The following is a 21417-nucleotide window of genomic DNA, read 5'->3' on the forward strand; positions in this document are numbered from 1 at the left end:
GTACAATATAATCTGCTATCGAAAAACTTCTAATTATGACTGATTGTTTGAACGAAAATACTGACAACGTACAACATATGTTAAAAAGTAAAATTAAGATTTTATTCTATTTATTCAAAACTCCAAAGTTCCTCGGGAGCTAATTCTATAAAGGAACTGGTGTGTTTAGCCTAGAGTAGAAGGATCAAGTCCTCCGAAGCCCGAAGTTTAAATTTTATTTACACTAAAATCTGTCTGATAGTATTCCTGTCCATCCAAAGATTGTCTGGAAGATATCGCTTTTAGCGATAAGAACGCCATTGTACCCTAACATTGTATGTATTAAGAATCACTGCTGTAATTCCATAGCGTAATTCCACAAAGAATATTCTAATCTAATCTAAAATCACAAATAACGTTTAAATCCTTCACTAACCCTGGCATTATCAATGATCTGCACAGTCATCTGTCTCAGCGGAGTATCCAACTCCACCATTCTATCCACCTCCCTCCTCCTCCCGAGGTCTCCAGCCTTCACGTCACTCTTCAGCTTGGCCACCAGCTCCTCCAAGCTCCGCGTTTCCTCAACCAGCTTCTGGACTCCAGGATGCTGAGCGGATGTCAGCGGAGTCAAGGTCTTGGAGAAGGCGGTCAGAGATGATGAGAGGCTATCTGCTGATGATGTGAGGGTGTTCTGGCAGGTCGTGTGGTGGATTGTTGGTGCTACCAGCTGTAGAGACAAATACAAATGTTACATAACAGAAAAAGACAGGTCAAAACGTAAGGTAGACTTGAAGGATAAACACATGGCACATCATAAAAGAAAATGTATTTATTGTTCATTGGCAGCTCTTTTGATTTTTTTTTGCAGCAACCACTCAAAATCGTCAGGCAAGATTTACCGGTATGTTTGTGTATGTCTAAAGTAGTAGTAGAAGTAATAAAAACTACAAATCTACAAAGGCTGTGCCAGCAGTGGGAGCAGTACAAAATGTCCTGCACATCGTCACCATTCCTAGCAGAACCGACATCCCTGCAACATCAAAAATACAGGCTGTGCCAATAATGAAAATGTTCTACACATTCTCACCTTCCGGAGTCAAATCCATGGCTGTGTAAACCAGTTTTTCTGCTGCATCGACGCAGGCTACGACAGAAATACAAATGTCCTACACATGGTTACTTTCCCCGGCAGTCACTCACCTTGGCAGTATAGACGAGTTTCCCGGCCGCATCCACGCAGGCCGCGCCGGCAGTGCAGATGTCCTGCACGTGGCGGTCCTCGAACTTCACCGAGTCGTCAGCGGCCACGACGCCCGCTTCCAGAGCTACGCGGGAGGCTGTGTCCCCGATAGCCTTGGCTCGGGATATCACCTGTTAATGAACATTATAAAAACTCAAAGGACAAAAATAAGAGGGATTTTGAAGTTATTTAGAAGAGCGTTACTTTTATATTGACTTATGTTCTAGTCAAAAATTATAGATTTACACTATAAGGCTTTTAAATGTAATAAAGCTCTAGTCTTTTTTACATTTTTTTCCGAGATGAAACAGTAATGACTTCCTCCCGACACCCCGAGCTTCTTCTACTACCTGAGAGAGGGCTAGAGCCACGGGAATGCCTTCGTATGCACAACTCTAGCTGGCATATATCCTATTGGACTCCCACGTTTACCCCAAGCCCACCCCTCACTCCTCGTAAGAACGAACATGCAGGACATCCGCCTCCTTCTTTTTACTTCTGTTTAGTTCATAAAAGTAAGAAGCTCGGAAAGATTGATATGATAACATACGCACCTCCTTCTCCATGGTGCGGTTGACGTCAGAGCTGACAACGCGCAGCAACTTGGCGGACTGATTGCCGAATGCTATCGCGGAGTCGTTCAATTTCTGCCAAATAATATCAACCATCTAATAATACCATCATTCTTAGTTAATTAATTACCGCCGTCCAAGGATACATAGTTCCTTTTAATAAATTGATAATTAATTTTTAATTAATGTATCGTAAGTCACAATTGTGATGATTAAGTAAAATTTTATTCAGTTAAAATCTATGAAAAAGAATCACACGGCTTTAAATTATTGGCAATTTAATTTATTTTGTTAAATGTAGTCTTATTTAAATGCAAAACATCAAAATCACGTCAAAAAGAAATTGATAAAATATCAATTGGTTTTTCATTATCGCTACAGATCTCATACAACTGTACACATTAACTGCAAAACACGTGTAGGGTTAAGAGTATCTCCTGACCTTCCTATCTTTGCTGGCGGCCTCACACACGGCCCTGGTGGAGTGGCACAGCCCCAGCAGGTCCTGCAGGAAGCTGCGCCTGGCAGCAGCCTGCAGGGAGCCGCTGATCACACCGCCGTCTGGTACAGAACAGAATAGAAGAGAATATTCTTTATCGTACACCACTAAGTCCAAGATTCGATCAAGTTGAACATGGTATCACAATGGGAGTTTATGGGAGCTAAGAGTGATCTTCAAATCTATACTAATATATAAAGCTGAAGAGTTTGTTTGTTTGAATGCGCTAATCTCAGGAACTACTGGTTTAAATTAAAAAAATATTTTTATGTTCAATAGACCATTCATCGAGGGAGGTTTTAGGCTATATAGCATCACGCTGCAACTAATAGGAGCGAAGATACAATGGAAAATGTGGCAAAAACGGGGAAAAATATTTATCTTCGAGGGCTTCCGTTCAAAAATTCCTAACTTATATCTTCTAACCACGCGGACGAAGTCGCGGGGAGCAGCTTGTAGGTAATGTAGATTTGAAAATTATATTACCATCAACGATACTTTTGACCGCCTCCGACAAAGCTACAGTGGGCTGTGTAGCCGCAGTGTAGTCCAGTTTGTCAGTATCTGGAAATCAAGAAAACATAGATGACCATATTAAAAATACTTGCAGTACTCTACAATGTTTAAATATGGTACCGTCAGACAGCCTTGTTTATAAACAAAAAAATGATAGATACACATAAAAATGCTAGCCTTTCACTTCAAAGTTAGCAACACCTTGAAACCGGTGTGTACGCCACTCGACCGCGGAGGTCGTTGGCTCTTATTTTACATTAACATTTGTGATAGAACTTTCTATTCGTCAAAGGTTTTGAGCAGTAAGCCTATCTCGTATAATATGTGTAAGAACCCTCACAGTTGGCGGCCACGAGCGCGGCCAGCTGCTGCGCGGCGCGGGCCAGCGCGTCCTCCAGCCGCTGCTCGCGGTCCCACACCGCCAGCGCGCTCGGCCCGGCCGGCCGCGGGCTGGCGGTACTGGCCGCGTCAGACAGCTGCGGGTAGATCACATACTCATTGTTAAATGCTGAGATGGTATTTAAGGAAGTTTGACCTGTATAGTACACTCGCAAGAATTAATAGTGCCATAAAAATAAAACTCCGGTGTACTTTCCTGGAGCAAGCACCTTTACCGTTGATCCCGATGACACTTATACTTCACGTGTGAACGAAACCATAGCGCGAATCAATTCTATGTCAATGCCATCTATCGAGCACACGGGAAGCTTTAGAATAATTGCTTCGTAAACAATCGTACCAGGTGAAAAGTACTTAGTTAAACGTGAAATGACACAAGTATCGACTGCCCTTAACACAGTTGGCAATCTATTCTTTGCTGAAAATAGCTATTTTTTTTTCTTGTCGCCCGCTCGCTATGATGGGAAGTGGAAATTGTTTTTTTCTTACTCCTTTTAATATTTCTGATTGATTTCGTAGCGAGTTCTAAGGCATTGTTTTCCCCTGGGATACACCGAACTTAAGTATTTCGGTGGTTTTCGTTGGTTTCATTGTAGATCTTGGTCTACACGAGTTGTAATGACGGGCATATGTGGCGGGCTAGTCCCATGTAAAAAGTATCGGTAATAAGAGATTTAAGTTTACGCATAGCACACTTCATTTAGTACGATAAAAAAATATTTCGGGTTAATCTCGGATTTTACAAGGCACGCATGATTCTATAGTGAAATACGTGACCAGAAGCATTTCTTGAATTAATTTATAACAAGCTGTTGCCCGCGGTTTCACCCGCGTAGTACCCCAACTCGTGGTTATTTTACAGTTCTTGATTTTCTTTTTTGTTTTCGCATTTTTTTCCAGTTTCTCACCGTTCAAACCTTCCCTGAACTACTAAGAATATTTCAAGACTTTAGTGAGAGTTGTATCATTTAATAAAGCTTTTAATGTTATGAGTGCTTACCTGTTTAAGTTCCTTCTCTGCGTTGTCAAGCTGTTTGTTGATATCCTCGACCAGCCGCGCGTACTGTTGCGTGGCGGAGCTCGCCGCGTCGATACGAGTCATAGATACCACGCGGGCTTTGTTATCTGAACAGAGAATTGAAAATTGATTGAAGATTGATTTTATAACCTATGTATACCATAAGCTGAGTTGATTGTCTGATGTATGTATGTTCGTTACATTATAATGTCCGCACTAAAATAACCAATTTTTATGACATTTTGTACTAACGTAAAAAACCTTAAACAAGAATTGGCTTTTAGGATCTATACCAGACATCCAATCAAGTGGCTGGGCTCGAGTTTAGTAATTAGCTTGAGCCCAGCCACCCTTTATAAGTTCTAAATATTGAAAATAGCAAAGCAATATCCCTGGGGTGGTTTTTAGAGTAATCAGAGTGGAGGAAACGGAAAGGAACAAGATGTAAAAGATCGAGAGCTATGTGTGAGTGTAATGTGGAATATGACGGAAGACGGGACAAACGAAAAATATGAAAATACCATCAGTTTGGTGTCGTTTGGTAGGACGTTATGAATGAAAATTGAAGACGAATTGTTTTTATTTTATTCTATAAACCCAATATCCCACATTATAAGTAAGCACCCACCGATAATCTCCTCTTGCCGCAGCCTGTTGAGGAAGGCCTGCGTGTCGGCGGCATGCGCAGGCGCCGGGCCCCGCGCCGGGACCGCGGGCTTCACGCCCGGGACTGGCTTGCTGGCGGCTGCACACGAGGAAGAAGGTATAGCATTACAAGATATAATAGAATTTTAAGTTCGGTTGTGAAGAGATTTTTATTTCCCTATTATGGTTATTTATGAAGTAATTACCTGTGACGCGACGGATTCAAAAAAATAATAATCACATGCATAAAGACACCCACACACACAAACGCTTGTCCTGCAAGGGAATCGAACCCGTAACCTATAGCGCATATTTATAGTGTGGAGTTCTCAACCACTAGGCCATCCGTGCAGTCAATATTGTTAGAACAACCATACTTTCTTTTTCTATTATTCTTCTGTTTCAATATGAACTTACCCTGAAGATCTCCAGTCTGCTTCGCATCAGTCTTGTGCCCGGGGTCGATGATAAACAGCAGCTTGTTCGATGCGTTTGCGAGCTTAGTCGAAGCATCGTGTAACTCCTAGTTACAAATCAAAATTTATTTAATTAATGTAATAAAATGTACGAAATATGAGTACATTTGTCAACTGCTGAGTGGGAGCTATCCTAAGCGGACTCTTAAATCTTTTTTTCTCATCAATCCATTGACTTAACCACTCTTTTTAAGGACGACAGTTGTGTAATTTGTGAATAACGTTAATCCAAAATTAATTACGAATATTTCGACGGGCACTCGACTATTTCAGATTTGAAAACGCAGCTAGCATTCTCTTTTTTTAGAGCGACTTCTGCATTAAGGAATTTTTATCTTTGTCTCGCGTGGTTTATAAACATTCAAGTCACATACACAGAAACATACAGATTTAGGACATGCATTCATGGATCATATAAATGCTTGTCGTATTGCCACGTGACGCTCAGTGCGTTGGCTTACATGTGGCTGTCCCTGACCGCGGAGCAGCGCGCGGCTGGCGCCACACAGCGCGGCCGCCTGCTGCAGGAGGGCGGCGCGCGAGCCCGCGTCCAGGGAACTGGACACGGCGCGGGAGGCTGCGGATAGGTGATGTAACTATTAGGTGAGTCGCGCTGAGCATGCGGGAGCTATCCCATGGCTCTGGCTCAGGCTGTAGAACCGGAGGTTTTTAGTCGGTGGGAGTCCGACATATCCCCTCGCCGCGGGTTGAAGTTATTAGAGTTTTACCCCGGCCAAAAAATAGGCCGCACACCAGGCATACATTTGTAAGTCGATAATTGTACCCCATAGCGTCTTTTTTATTTTATTAATCGCCACAAGAAACCTTCGTCATCAGACCATGATGTCGACATTCTCAAAACGGTGTCACGCTGCATCTTTGCTTCCGATGTGCGCATTAACAATGCATCTGTAGCGCAACGCGCACAATGCGATTGTGGCGACGTAAATAACAAATGTATGCCTTGTCTCACTATTTTTCAGCTACCAGACGGTGCGTGTTTTTAGGATCCCATACCCAAGGGGAAACAAGGGAACCCTATAAAATACTAAGTGTTCATCTGTCCGTCCGTCTGATAAAATAATGTCTATCATGAACCATAATAGTTATACAGTTAAACATTCACAAATGACGTATATTGTAGGGATACAAAAAAAATAATAATGAAAATATAGGATTAGCTGGCACAGTCACAAATTTGAAGGGTATTTTATATGATAATTGCTATTCTTTAGCCCATTTGTTCTGGACCCTTCAACGCCTTATATCCCGTTCGCAACTGACAGTTGTTTCTATATTTTAAAGCTATAATTCTTATAGTTATGAGATTCGTACCGTAAGTTATTTGCGGCATCAGCTCAGTGATGGTGATGACAGCTCGCTCTGCAGCCGCATAGTCGGGGTTCTTTGCGTCTGGTTAGATAAATATAAAAACCAAGTTAAATTCTTTGTGTCGACGGGAGTTGCATATACATTACATTCGGACTCGATTTCGATGTATCATGAAAGCTTTAATTAGATTTTTTTACAGCTTTGCGAAAAATTATTTTTGAATATATTTACTTGAAAAAATAAATAACAAGATTATTCTATTTGAGAGTTTCAGTAATTTTTAGGATTTCATATCATGCTCGTCCATCTATAGGTATGTCGAATTCTGCCCTCAAATTTATTTCCTTTGTCCTATATGCTCGGAATCCTCGTCACAAGTCTATGAGTGTGTTCGTTGTTTAGCCTCCCCAGTGCCAGTCCCCCCTACCTTGTGTAGCAGTAGCGAGCGCGGCGGCGGCTGCGTCCAGCTGCTGGCAGCGGCCCGACAGCTGCTGCTGCAGCTGCGAGCTGTCTTCCGGCTTCAACAGCTGACGTAGCTGAGGCTAATACATACAATACTCATTATTTTTAACCAAATCTTGCCATCGGGTCCATCCGCAACAAATAGAAAATGATTACGGAAACATAAAATGCTATCCTATGTGCTAATGAAGTTATAAACTATCTCCGTACCAAGTTTCGTCTAAATAAGTTCAGTTTCACTTGCGTGAAAGACACAGATCACGTTTATAATATTCGTAGAAGATGAATCTGTCGTGAGCATGAATCATTATTAATGAATGCATGGTTTACTCCAACTCGCGGCCACCTTGCGTCAGCTCATGGTTAAGGACTCTGTGTGAATAGGAAACTAGTCATGTGATTCCGATAAAAACGCGTGAGTAAACCGTTGCATCATTTAATAATACTCTTTATTGACTAGAAACAAAAAGTGAAACGTGAAAGATTGTAGCAATCTCCTTTGGCTAAAAGGGCTGTAATCAAGGGATTTGTAAAGACTGTCCCAGTATATTACCTGTTCGAGTTGCTGTTCGGCCGCGTCCAGTCGTCCGGTGGCCCTCGAGACAGTGCTGATGAACTTCAGACGCTGCTTGTCTTGTTGTGGGGAGAGCGACACCGCCGGGGCTGGGACTACATATTATAATCATGGAATATAATTCAAACAAATCAATCATAATTTAGGTAATAATTGGTAAAAAATAAGATTTTCGTGTAAATAAAACCAAGTAAATCGAGTATACATAAGGTCTTCATTGGTAAAAAAATAGTTATTCATGGTAGTTCCGCATAGTTGCGGAGTGTAACCGAATTTCTGTACCTAGGCAAGGGCAGATATAGATACCAGCTACTGGTATGCATCTTCATTTATTCAGTTAGGGGGGAATAGGTAAATACTGGACGAATCGAATGGTTATTTGAGTATTGTAACTATTACTCTTCTCATGCAATCAGCTTGTTGATTTCAGAAGAAAACGCAGACTTATTTTTAATTTAAGATTAAACTCCTTCTACCTGACTGAGCAGAATAGCACGCCTTCAGCAAGTCCTGGAGACTGTTCTCCAGGGTCTGTTGCGCAGTCGCCAGGGTCTCCTGCTGCTGCTGGTCGGCATGGGGCTGGCAGGAGGCAGTCAGCTGCTGCGAGCGCTGCCGGAGTACTTCCACAGCAGATGATAATGCTGTGCCGCAGGCAGGGTCCGCTAGACTGGGAGCTGTCACCTGGGTATGGTGTAGAGAAGTATAAGTTATTTTAAGAATTAAAAAAGAAAACCGCTATCGTTCTTAAGACTATAAATCTTGTAAATCTTGTGTCGGGGTTCACAAACACAATTAGAAAAGCATTGGTGAATCATCCAACGCTTGTTCGAACCCCACGTACTGGGTAATTGAGTAGTGACTATTGCCACACGGAGATCGGTGTGGTCAAAGTTTTTTAGTTTCTGGGAAATGGCAAAGTTCTTACGATTTCAGTCAGTACTCGATCGAAACAGTTCTAAAAGACAAAGTTAAACATACATTGCTGCGATACGAGATTTATTAGATTTTTGCTTGGCTTGGATGGAATCAAAGTGGATTATTCATCATTCCACAGGTATTTTTGAATTTATTTATTATTTATACCTATATACGATACAAAAGACATTGTTTGTTGTTACTTAGAATTAAGACATGATTACATCTCACCTGTGCGACAGCTAGCAGAGCCTGTGCAGCATCAGCAGTCCTGGCTCCGCGGGCATCAAGCTCGGCCGCGGCTGCGGGGTCCTTCTCCTGTAGCTGCTGCTCGAGGGTCTGGACCTGAGACAGCAGCTCGGAGGCTTTGCCACAGGCCACCGATGTAAGATCTATGACCTAAATAACACAAGTCTTAATATTTAAATCCTCATATTGATTTATTTACCCTGAAAAGTCAAAGGTCGTAGGATCGAATCCTGACACGCACCAATGTCTTTCCGGATTTATGTGAGTACCATTAGGTAATTATCTCTTACATAAAATAGTCAAGGAAAATATTGTGAGTAAACACCTATATGTATACGTGATTTTTTCAAAGATTTTTTTTAGACACGTTAGAGACCCACGGGACTTAAAAACTATTCATACTCCATACAAAAATTATCGAAATCGGTCCAGCTGTTTCAACGTAGAGGACCATTCAAAAACATACCTCAACCTGTCATCAATAGTCTGTTTACACATACAGAAATAAACAAATATACAGTTATTTTAACTGTCAAACTTTACAGAAGCTAACTCACCTGTTGTTCAAGTAGATTTTCTTTAGATGGACTAACGAGGAACACTAGACTGCCTGATGCTGCTGAGAACTTGGCAGCAGCTTCACCCAGACCCTGGAATAATGTTGTGATACCAATAACCGAAACTATTACAAACAAAAAAGAACTTTATCCTTTAGAAATAAAGTCGATTTCACGTCTTTTCAAAATGTCCCAAAATTGTGGCAATAACTACACACGTAACACAGTTTATCATGCAAAATTGGGCTCTTGCGTCAAGATAATAAAGTTGATTTGAGCTTACCTCTTGCTGCACAGATCCGTCACACAGTTCCTTGCTGGCCTCACACAGAGCTTTAAGGTCTTTCAACATGGCGGCCTGGCCCGCCTCGTCCTTAGTACCACATAGTGTACGTGAATCTGTGGAATATAACATGGGGTAAGTAGATGCGAGTTTGGGGTGAGATGAGAGTGAGTTTCGTCGTGTTTGAAACCCTTTCGACCCTTGAAGGATATGTGTATAAGTGACTGGCCAGAGAGCTCTAAAAATATAGGGTCTATATTTCTTTAGCACAGCATTAATGACAAATTTTACCATGAATTTAGAGAAATTGCCGTTAACTAATAAAACTAAATTTTAGGTTACATAGTTGTTAAAATTAATTAGTTTCAGTGCTTTCGTAGGAAATCTTTACGATTATAATTGATCCTAAAACATCTTTAGTTTTTTTCTAATAAATGATCACAAGTACTTAATCAGTTTATGCTACATTACAACCCCACAATTGATCGAACTGGTTTTTTTAAACATACTTCAGTATAGTCCGATGAATAACGCCATGAATGGGTACTATAGCACTTTGACTTATTGTGTTGTAACTAACCTTGTACAATTGACGGCATAAGTTCAGTTATAGTTCTGACGGCATCTTCTGCGCTTGGGTAGTCAGGGTTCTCCCGATCTAGATTAATAATAATATTTAGATATTTTGTACTTAAACTAAAAAAGAATGTCTTTAAATCCTATATATTACCAGCAGTGGCGGCGGCGAGGCTGGCGACTGCTGCGTTGAGCTGCGCCAGACGCTGCCACAGCTTGTTCTGAAGAGCTGAGCCAGCTGCCGGCTGCATCAGCTGGCAGACCAGAGGCTTGGGACAGACAGAACAAACCTTTATTAGACTAGCATTTATTTCGAACCAATTCGGCAGAGGTTTGGCGGTGTGAGGGCAGCCCCATGATTAGACCAGTGGAACTTTAAGAACTTGATGCTCTAACATTTATTAAAGAACTAAAAAAGAGTGATGAATGTTTTTGTTCTGTTATTAAACCTGGCTAAGTTGTTGTTCGGCGGCGTCCAGACGACTCTTAGCTCCAGACACGCTGCTAATGAACTGGAGCCGCTTCTTCTCTTGCTGGGCTGACTTCTCTTCTTGAGACGGACCTGTTAGACAGAATTAAATTCATTTTATAGAATTTTGAATATAAAGGTCTCTGGGTCTTCTCGAAATGTCTTGAGTAATTCAATTGAAACTTTCAATGTAAGTTCTTAAGTCTCTTCACTAGAGTAATTTTTCAAAATCTTACTAACCATCATCATCTTTCTTACAGGCCTGCAGCAGCCTGTCGATAGCGTCTTCCAACTCCTGCCGCTGTTCCAGCAGGACCCCCTCGTCCTGCGCAGCATGACCCCGGCAGGACTCGGTGAGGGCCCGCGCGGAGCCCCGGAGGACTTCCGCCGCTGACGTCACAGCCGCCGCGCAGCCCGCGTCCGCTATACTGGACGCTGAAACCTGTACATACACCAATATATCAGCTCATCACGCATATATTGGTTTCGGGTATCGAACCGTCGCCTTATCGAGCTCAGATTTACTCTACACTACGCTATCAGGGTAGTCAACAGCTGGACTGTTCGGATACGTGATCGTCATATACCGTGGATTTGAAACCCTTTTGCAACAACGTCTCACCTGTGCGACAGCTAGCAGAGCCTGTGCAGCATCAGCAGTCTTGGCTCCGCGGGCATCCAGCTCGGAGGCGGTTGCGGGATCCTTCTCCTGCAGCTGTTGCTCTAGGGTCTGCACCCGGGACAGCAGTTCGGAGGCTTTGCCACAGGCCGCGGCTGATAGCTCTATCACCTGAGGAATTTTTAAATGTAAAATGTCCTAACATTTCAGAAGTACCAGTGTAGAATTTACAATTCACCGACTTCTATTCCTTCTCCTTCTCTGTTCATGCAGCGCGACTGTGGAATGCCCTACCGCCTAGCATTCGTGGCTCCCAATCTGTCAGCCTATTCAAACGTCGTGTCAAAGAACACTATCTCGCCTCAGTAAGATAGTCTTATTTCCTCATCCATGTAACTTTATATATATATATATATGTATATATCCATGTATATATTTGATATAAATTGTACTTCTTTTTTTCCTATATATATTTTTTTTTTATTTTTTTTTTACACACTGTGTCTATGTTTCCTTTTTTCTTATCTCCTGTCGCAGGTCTGCTGGCAGAAATTTCTTAAGAAATAAGCAGTACCTTTGTACCTATTGTATTTTCATTTTTATACTTGTTTTATTCCTACAATGTTGTGTGTACATAAATAAATAAATAAATAAATGTAAGTTGCATTATTCGAGTTAGAGTATTCCGAGTGACTATCGTACCTGTTGTTCGCGATCAGCTGAGCGTTTGCTAGGACTGACACAGAAGACCAGGTTGCCTGACGCTGCCGAGAATTTAGCCGCAGCCTCACCTAAACCCTGTTTGCAGAAATGTAATGAAAAAGAAGAATTAAAGGTAGATGCTTAAGCTTAGAGAGGTATATTTCCAAGGCGCTTTGTACATCATGATGTTTTTGTCGAAGAATGTGAGTTCAATTAATTAAATTAACATTGTTCTCGGCACATAGGCTTCCAGGCTAAAACGGGATCGGGCGGGTCACGTTATTAGCCGCATGTATAATAACGCTAGGCAAAAGTCACCACACAGTGGAAGGCAGCCTATAAACGCCTACCAAGTGAGCTAGGTCCATATGGCCCAGGATAGAGGATCTTAGAATGATTTGAGCTGGGTCTTTGCCAAGTAGTAGAACACAGTGGGTCGAATAAAAAAACATAGTACCTGGGACTGGCCTGCGTTGTCACACAGTTCCCTCGTGGCCTCGCACAGCGCGCGCAGGTCTTGTAACATCTGCGCTTGTTCTGTCTCCGACTTGGTGCCACATAGAGTGCGGGAGTCTACGAGGTAACATACATTATATCGTACATTTAGTGAGTTGGAAGACAGGAAAACAAGTATGTTTATTATTTCTAAATACAACTGACCTTGAACAATGTCTGGCATCAGTTCTGAGATGGTCTTCGTAGCGTATTCCGCGGCCGCGTAGTCAGGGTGCTCGCGATCTGCATCAAACATAGGTGTATTATGTGTGTACCTAATGGTCGAAAGGAAATGAAAGTTGGTCTAATACCCTATACATTACCAGCAGTGGCGGCGGCGAGGCTGGCGACTGCTGCGTTGAGCTGCGCCAGACGCTGCCACAGCTTGTGCTGGAGAGCTGAGCCAGCTTGTGGATGCATCAGCTGGCAAACCAGTGGCTAGGAATAGAAAGTACCGACTCTTATACAAATAATTATTTATTTATAATTTTCTTAATAAGGGTATTTTTTGGGTCACCAAATTTGTTGTACAAAGTATTTTATATGTGCTATCCAACCTGGCTAAGTTGTTGTTCGGCGGCGTCCAGACGACTCTTAGCTCCAGACACGCTGCTAATGAACTGGAGCCGCTTCTTCTCTTGCTGGGCTGACTTCTCTTCTTGCGAAGGACCTGGTAGACAAAAGATGTCAATTTTATAGAGTTTTAATGAAAGGATCCTTCCTTGGGTGTTCTCAAAATGTTTTGAGAAAATAAATTCAAACTCTCAATTTTAGACCAATTACAATAGTAATAAAAAAATGCTTCAAACAAAAACCATTCTTGCTAGCAGCCACAAATGGTGTAAGTTAATTTAGTATTAAAAATATGTGTAAGAATCTAATTCTGCAGTGTAGTAGTTTAATTTAACTTTCTTACTAACCATCATCCTGTTTCTTGCAGGCCTGCAGCAGCCTGTCGATAGCGTCCTCCAGCTGCTCCCGCTGTCGCAGCAGGACCCCCTCGTCCTGCACAGCATGACCCCGGCAGGACTCGGTGAGGGCCCGCGCGGAGCCCCGGAGGACTTCCGCCGCTGACTTCACAGCCGCCGCGCAGCCCGCGTCCGCTATACTGCACGCTGATAGCTATACACGACACAAATCAGCGCATTACATAAATGTTGGTACTGAGTATCGAACCGTCAGAATACAAAATCAAAAGGTTTTTCATTCCAATAGGCCGTTTTCTAGGCACTTTTAAAACGTTACAGTATTGACTCTAGTTGCTCGTCGACTTATCAACCTCAGATTTAGCAATCAGGTTTAGTTACCACTAAACCAATAGGATACCCGAGTACTACTTGTCACTGCGCAAATGGCCTAAGCGTCATTTGCTGTGGATTTGACACTCGCTTGAAACACCTTCTCACCTGTGCGACAGTCAGTAGCGCCTGTGCAGCATCAGCGGTCCTAGCTCCGCGGGCATCCAGCTCGGAGGCGGCTGCGGGATCCTTCTCCTGCAGCTGCTGCTCCAGGGTCTGCACCCGGGACAGCAGCTCGGAGGCTTTGCCGCACGCCGCTGATGATAACTCTATCACCTGAGGAATTAATTCACTTTTGAACATTTTTACCCATGCGTAACCAAAAGTATAAGATCACACTTTCATAGTATAACTATATTACCGATAAATAACGTTGTACATTATGTTCGATGTGATAAAAATCTTACCTCTTGCTCGCGATCAGCTGAGCGTTTGCTAGGACTGACACAGAAGACCAGGTTACCTGTCGCCGCCGAGAATTTCGCAGCAGCCACACCCAAACCCTGTTTACATTGAAAACATATGAAAGAAGTTTTATAAGAGGGACATTTCGCATCTTGATTTGAGGCGCTTCATACATTAATGATTGCTATCGTGATTAATTAGGTTGTAGTCAAATTCGAGATCACTATTCTCCAATAGTCGGTGACAAATATTTCTCACAAACAAGTATTGCTATGTTTTTCATATCCGACATTCAGGGCGTGATTTCGGGCATTCAAAAGTTTAAATTCTTCCAAGTAAGGTGATTTATTTTTTACCCAATTTACAGCCATTTATTTAGATTGTTTTAGTTTCATTTTTTTAATTAAGAATATTAATTACAATTTTTATGGCTGTTAAATTGAAAATTATGTAGGTAGTATTTGCAAAAAAGAATGTCCAAAAGTGTTGTTTCCAAAAGATGAGTTCGTTTTCTTTAATTTTATTTACAAAATAACAATTTAAAAATACAATATCGAATTAGAGTAACGAAAATAATTAGGATAATCACTACCGCAGGTAAAACTAAAATATGTCGGGGACGAAGTGGTTTTGCAAAACGCACGACAAATAGCAACGATTTTGTGGACGTACGTAATTTGGTACCCGGTAAATTCAAACTACGGATGCAGGAATAAGGTTGAAAATTGGCTGTGTGGTCTGACTAATGGAATGTGGATGTGTGTGCGTGTGTGAAGAGTATTTATATAAATATGTAAAGACAAATACGCGAGGCGCAAGTGGTGAGCAATCCCAAAAGATAGACAGGTCTGGAAGTGAATGTGGAAGGCTTTTGTCCAGCAGTGGGATCTAAAACAGGCTTCAAATAAAAAAATACTTGTGTAGGGCAAATTGCTGCCACGCGGATCCGCTAAACTTTGGGTTGACTAAAATAGTAGATAGTAGTATTTCGATATCACGTTGGCAATAATACATTTTAAGTAACTAAACTTGAGTCACAAATACACAGTCCCAAATAGGGATCCTTAGAGACACCCGAAGTGATAATTTAGCTCATATCTCACAAGCATCGGTGGTTCAGTGGTAGAATGCTCGCCTGCCACGCGGGCGGCCCGGGTTCGATTCCCGGCCGATGCATATATGTCACGCTTTGTACTTTTGGTATTTTTAATGATTTAATGAAAATAGGTTTTATCTTTAATCTATTTATAATTGGTATTTTTTTTTCCTCAAAGCCGTTTATTTCGAAGTTGTTTTCGTTACGATGTGGCATGAATCCTTATCAAAATAAATAAACAAGGAAATTCTGTTTTGCATTGTATTTTGTAGAATATATTAGCATCCGTGCGAAGCCGGGGCGGGTGGCTAGTTAAATATAAATAATCAACAAATATGTCCAGCCCTAAGTTTCGACGTAAGAAATATAAAAAAAAAAACGTTATATTGAGAACAGAAAATTCAACCAAAAACAAAAAAGAAACCATTACTTGATACGTGACATGAGATCTGAAGTATAATCAATTAACTGAATAAAGTTTATTTCATGGATATAGTACCTGTGGCTCCCCTGCGTTGTCACACAGTTCCCTCGTAGCCTCGCACAGCGCGCGCAGGTCTTGTAACATCTGCGCTTGTTCTGTCTCCGACTTGGTGCCACATAGAGTGCGGGAGTCTAAGGATTAGTGAGGATTAAAACAAATATCACGATGTATAAACAGAGATGTGACCTAGATAAATTGATCGCAAGAATCCTAAAATAAGTTCTATAACGAACTATACATTCTATATTAAGTTAAATATTCCAAATGCACCAATCAGTAAAAATGTAAACGGTGGATCTAACACTTTTTACATTAAAGATCCATGAAAGAATAATTTGTCAAATCATAGTTTCGAATATATTTATCAGTTGATCGACCCCTACGAGGCTCTTTGAGGAAAAAGGCTTTAATCAATCAATTCAGCGACTACTGGACGTTGGCCTCCACACAGTTGCGCCACAGACGTGGTTGCGCGCCATATGTATGTTTAATTTTTAATTGCGTCATCTGCCGGCAAAGACCCGCACTGCATAATGGCTCGGAAGTTTTGGTTCCGATAGAAGCCAATAATTGGTACTGCATCGCCAATCATAGACAATCGTGTTCGCCGTTAAAATTCAATATGTCCGAAATTTGATCTTCGCCGCGTGATTGTGCCTCCGCAAACTTTTTTCTTGTTTCGTGAAAATAAGCTTCCATAGACCCTCAAGGAGTGCAGTGTTCCTATATCTGGAGTGCCGTGATCCTGCGACTGGTGAGTCCGAGAAGTTTGACGTAATTATAATATTTATCATGTATATTGCCGCACCGCACCGCTCCGCCATCAACTACTTACGTGTTTACCAGTCCAAATCCCTCCATCTGGCCTGGAGCTATTTTCACGCTCCACCAAGACGTAAAAAGTTTAAATGCCCGAGAATGAGTCACATTATTAAATTTGTCTTGTTACAACTCCCGCAGCAGATTAATTTTGAAAGGCAACAGTTACATTTCTATGTTATAACATGGATTCGAAGGTCTCACCCTGTACGATCCCCGGCATCATCTCACTGATGGTGGCGACAGCTTGCTGCGCACCCGCGTAGTCAGGGTTCTCACGGTCTATGAAAAAATAATATTTTGTAACAAGAAAAATGAGTCAAACTTTATTACTTTGTGACAAAATTACAGCTATGTTAAATGAAAAAAGAATGGCCAAAATCGGTTCATCCAGTCAAAGTAACGAGATAATAAACATAGGAAATATACAGACGAATTGAGAACCTCCTCTTTTAAGAAGACGGTAGAAAATAACATCGCACCTGAACCGACCAATAGTCTAGGAATTGTGAGACGAATAGTACGAAACTACACATACACTGGATAAGTTTTATGCGTACATACATTTCCCACAAGTATTGGACTATACTTATGTACATGCTCAACGTGTGACAAGTTTTGTTTATGTTAAAATATTTGAGTAATCCTATACATTACCAGCAGTAGCGGCGGCGAGGCTGGCGACTGCTGCGTTGAGCTGCGCCAGACGCTGCCACAGCTTGTGCTGGAGAGGGGAGGCAGCTGCTTCAGGCAGCGGCTGGGAGACTAGAGGCTACAAGAACATTACATGTTGAAAAAAAAGTTTTATCAAGTCCTGTATAAAATACTAACAAAAGCGACTGTTTCATATAAACTTAGACCTTTATTACAACCCCCTCAACCTTTTTTCAAAGTTATAAACTACATTTTCAGGCTCTACTTTATCTGTGTATTAAATATTTTGGCGTGAAAGCGAGGCAGTTAGACTTTGTTTCCGGCATTCATAACACATATAAACTTTATAGACCACGCTGATTCAGCTCATGATTAAGAACTCCGGTCCAGCCGGGCACTCCCGACAAATACGCCTGAGGAAACCATTGCATCATTTAAAAACAAACTAGCATTTTTATTTTTTTGTTTCCAGAAACTCTGTCTTCAAGTACCTTGCTTTCATTCTCTTTGTTTCTAGAAACTCCTGTATTCTGTATGGTACACTGACCTGGTCTAACTGTTGCTGCGCCTCCTCCAGCCTGTTCTTGGCTCCCGCAGTGCTGCTGATGAACTGCAGCCTCTGCCTCTCCTGCTCAGTCGGGATGTAACTCGACCTATCTGTAGGTCACATGTAGTAAGGATTATTTACTGTGTTACAGAACATTAAGGGAAGTATTCGCCCTAAGAAAAATGGAAGAATATGCTGAATATAATTTGCATGTTCCGTGTAGGTGTTTAATGCAAGACCCTATTGTGTTTGTCACAAAAATCAAGAAAGGATTTGATTTTATTTAAATTATGTATTATAGTAGAATCGGGGAAGAAATGAGTGAAACTGTTTGTATAGCTAGCCCCCCCCCCCTCCAAAAACCAATACTTTTCCTTACCCTGTTGTCCAACATGCATGGCTTGAGCGATCTTCTCAAGGCTGTCTTCCAGCTGGCCTCGCTTCTGGAGGAGCAGGTCCTGCAGCTCGGGCTGGTCCTGCAGGTGGGGGTCCGTGCAGGACACCAAGTCTGACGCGGCAGTGCGAGCGCGGACCAGGGCGGTGGTCAGGGCGTCTTGGCAACGAGGGTCGTGCAGACTTGGGGCTGTCACCTGGGTAAAATGAAACATGTACTTGTACTTTATATCAATTTGGTGTTTACAAGTTAAAATTTTAAATTTTATTAAGTGTCGATAGCGCTGTAACAAACAACCCATACTATATGAATTTATTTGCACCTATAATTTGGAACAAAAAATCCTTTCTTACACAAATATGAAACAAGTATAAATTACTACGCACTACAATTCAAGTGTAAGAGTATTACAAACTTTGAACTCTATACCTCAGTCCAGAAGTCTCAAAATCGTTTTTATCACAATGTATTATCATCATTACATACTAATATCATCTTTACCATTACAATGTAAGCCTCTTTTTGTACCAATCACATATCATACCTGTGCGACGGGCAGCAGCGCGTGCGCCGCGTGTCCTGCGCGTGCGCAGGCCGCGTCCAGCTCGGCGGCGGCCGCGGGGGGCAGCCTGGGTCCCACACGCTGTGCCTGGGACACTAGCTCTGATAGCTGGTCGCGGGCTACACCTGCTGTGTCTACCACCTGGATATAATTAGGATAATCATTATATATCAACGTATACAAATTCGACTAAGGTCGTAGGTAATTAGTATATAATAATAAAATACTAGAACATAACTAGTACCTAAAATTTATTCAGTCTTATATTTATTCACAAAAGATAGATTTTGGTTCAATATCACAGACTTGCAATTTCTAGCGTAGCGTACTAATATTACCTAAAAATACTATAGTAGGACATTTTGAGTTTACTACATAAAATAAAATACGATTATTGGAAATCTCTCTGAGGGAATAAACAGGTTGCCGTTTACCGTATTCAATAATAATAATAAACTTACATATTTCCCCTTGCCCTTGTCGGCTCCAGGACTGACCAGGAACACCAGCTTACCAGACGCAGCAGCGAAGTTGGACGCAGCCTCACTCTGGCCCTAAAGATATTAAGTTTAGAAAAAGTTTAGTTTGAAAATCCTACTGTGCTAATATCAAAAGTGAGATGCTATTTAACCAATTTGTTTCTATATAGCCTTTCCGTACGGAACTCTTTTTGTCGCGAGCCTGCCTCTCAAATGCGGACAACATCACGTACATTGTTCTGAACCCAAAGTAATTTGCTAAAGCACTTGTGCTATAAAATTCAGATACAACGAAGGTACCACAAACACCCAGACCCGAGACAATGTAGAAATGTGAAATTTTTACATTAACCCGACCGGGAATCGAATCTCAGAGCAGTCAGAGCTAGCGACACCTTGAAACCGGTGCGTACGCCACTCGACCACGGAGGTCGTCACGATAATCGTTCGTTACGTAAGTAGATTGTGCTTATATTTGTTATTAAAAAAAAACACATAAATGAACTCTGTATGTAAGACTCACGTGCAGTTCCCCTGCCCCGGGCAGCAGGTCCCGGGCGGCCGCGCACAGCCCGCGGACCTGCCGCAGCATGGCCGCACGGGTCGCCTCGTCCTTGTCAGAGCTCACCAATTCCGAATCTAATCAAAAGCAATTTAATATCTGATATTGTAAGGTTAAGTAATTAAGTAAGGTGTAGATATTGTTATCAAATATTAGCCAGTATGCACCTACAAATTAATATTGAGAACTATGCTTCAGTTTATATAAATAAACCTAAACGATTATTTGATTGTACCGAATGCCGGTTAATGTATCGATTTGTCTATGACAACACTGTGAACGAATGACATTTAGTTTTGACGTGAAAATGATGCATTCTACTTTGTGAAATTGCACCGGTCAGTTGTCAGAAAATAAATCTATTTAAATTACAACCATCGTCGTTTAATTTGCGATATAAAGCTGAGATCCTTCATCTCAGAAGTGGGATAAGCCAAGTACGCCCACGATTTTAAAGAAATTTCAATAAAAATAATAACCTTATAACCACGTGTTGTTGTTGTGCACGGAAGTTGGAGCATATCAATCGAATAGTAAATGGATGAAATGAGCGGCAATCGTAAGCGCAATAAGCGTAAACGTCGACGCAACCAAAGCAGAAATTCAAGATCAAGCAGTACTCATGAGCAGAGGCCGCGATCGGATGAAGATTCCTTGAAATCGCACGAGCGGCCTACGAATCGCCGTCACCGAAATCGGAGTCGCAGTCGGGACCAGTATCGCAGTCGGAGCAGCAGCTATGAGCACAGGCGACGTCGTCGCAGCCGAGACCGGTATAGGAAACGCAGCAGGCGAGGTCGCAGCAAACGCTCGAAATCCAGCATCGAACGAGAAACACCGCCACCGTCTGGACACGTGAGTTACCCCAATGTTCTTAATAGTGACACACAAGCGATATTTGCCACGTTGGTGGAAGCTTTAACTAATAGTCGACCTCAGGGTAATAAATTTCCCATGTTAGGTAATGTGATTCCAGACTTTGACCCTATGGTTAAGAGTCAGACTATACTTATGTGGATCAATAAAGTGGATGAGTGTGCAAAGCTTTACGGTTGGGGTGATGACCAGATAATACACTACGCCTTGCCAAAACTGACAGGGGTTGCAAAAACCTGGTATCAGGCTCTCCCATCTATGTCTTACTCATGGTCTGAGTGGAAGGTCAAACTGGAGGAATCATTCCCGAGCAGTGAAGACTATGCTGAATTACTCACCGAGATGTTGTCAAAACGTGTTAAATTTAATGATTCTTTAGAACATTATTACTATGAAAAAATTAATTTACTAAATCGATGCGAAGTTCACGGTAAACGTGCGGTTGATTGTATATTATACGGGATTGAGGATCGATCGTTAAGATTAGGTGCGAAAGCAGCAAAGTGTCAGGAACCGGAGCAAGTCCTTAAATATTTTCAATCAATTAAGCAGCAGCCTCGCGAACCTGACAGGTCAAAGGTTAATTATGACAAACGCAATAACACTACCTCGTCTTTACCCGTCAATAGTTTTAGGCAGACGGTAAATAATGGCGAAACTA

At 41.8% G+C, this 21417-nt stretch overlaps 1 protein-coding gene and 1 non-coding gene across 2 annotated transcripts in view; one reads left to right on the forward strand and one right to left on the reverse strand.

Annotated features, from left to right (window-relative positions):
- Positions 1-21417, reverse strand: part of LOC113498231 (talin-1-like) — a 69004-nt gene that overhangs the window by 19596 nt on the left and 27991 nt on the right. Inside the window, exons 26-63 of the mRNA XM_026878169.1 lie at positions 19842-19957; positions 19301-19393; positions 18822-18980; positions 18263-18473; positions 17884-17993; positions 17340-17454; positions 16887-16964; positions 15879-15994; positions 14286-14381; positions 13987-14154; positions 13501-13702; positions 13138-13250; positions 12904-13018; positions 12746-12823; positions 12543-12658; positions 12086-12181; positions 11387-11554; positions 11005-11206; positions 10745-10857; positions 10450-10564; positions 10300-10377; positions 9720-9835; positions 9437-9529; positions 8862-9029; positions 8192-8396; positions 7695-7810; positions 7107-7221; positions 6683-6760; positions 5809-5924; positions 5289-5394; positions 4855-4971; positions 4209-4333; positions 3150-3285; positions 2780-2857; positions 2237-2355; positions 1777-1869; positions 1183-1353; positions 416-709 (exon numbers count right to left, since the gene is read on the reverse strand). Coding sequence (XP_026733970.1) covers positions 416-709; positions 1183-1353; positions 1777-1869; positions 2237-2355; positions 2780-2857; positions 3150-3285; positions 4209-4333; positions 4855-4971; positions 5289-5394; positions 5809-5924; positions 6683-6760; positions 7107-7221; positions 7695-7810; positions 8192-8396; positions 8862-9029; positions 9437-9529; positions 9720-9835; positions 10300-10377; positions 10450-10564; positions 10745-10857; positions 11005-11206; positions 11387-11554; positions 12086-12181; positions 12543-12658; positions 12746-12823; positions 12904-13018; positions 13138-13250; positions 13501-13702; positions 13987-14154; positions 14286-14381; positions 15879-15994; positions 16887-16964; positions 17340-17454; positions 17884-17993; positions 18263-18473; positions 18822-18980; positions 19301-19393; positions 19842-19957 — 4904 coding nt within the window. The remainder of the gene's footprint in view (positions 1-415; positions 710-1182; positions 1354-1776; positions 1870-2236; positions 2356-2779; positions 2858-3149; positions 3286-4208; positions 4334-4854; positions 4972-5288; positions 5395-5808; positions 5925-6682; positions 6761-7106; positions 7222-7694; positions 7811-8191; positions 8397-8861; positions 9030-9436; positions 9530-9719; positions 9836-10299; positions 10378-10449; positions 10565-10744; positions 10858-11004; positions 11207-11386; positions 11555-12085; positions 12182-12542; positions 12659-12745; positions 12824-12903; positions 13019-13137; positions 13251-13500; positions 13703-13986; positions 14155-14285; positions 14382-15878; positions 15995-16886; positions 16965-17339; positions 17455-17883; positions 17994-18262; positions 18474-18821; positions 18981-19300; positions 19394-19841; positions 19958-21417) is intronic.
- On the forward strand, positions 15389-15459 carry Trnag-gcc. The gene has a single exon. It is a non-coding gene; the product is annotated as a tRNA-Gly (tRNA).

Source organism: Trichoplusia ni, chromosome 10, assembly GCF_003590095.1.
Source record: "Trichoplusia ni isolate ovarian cell line Hi5 chromosome 10, tn1, whole genome shotgun sequence".
NCBI classification, from domain to species: Eukaryota; Metazoa; Arthropoda; class Insecta; order Lepidoptera; family Noctuidae; genus Trichoplusia; species Trichoplusia ni.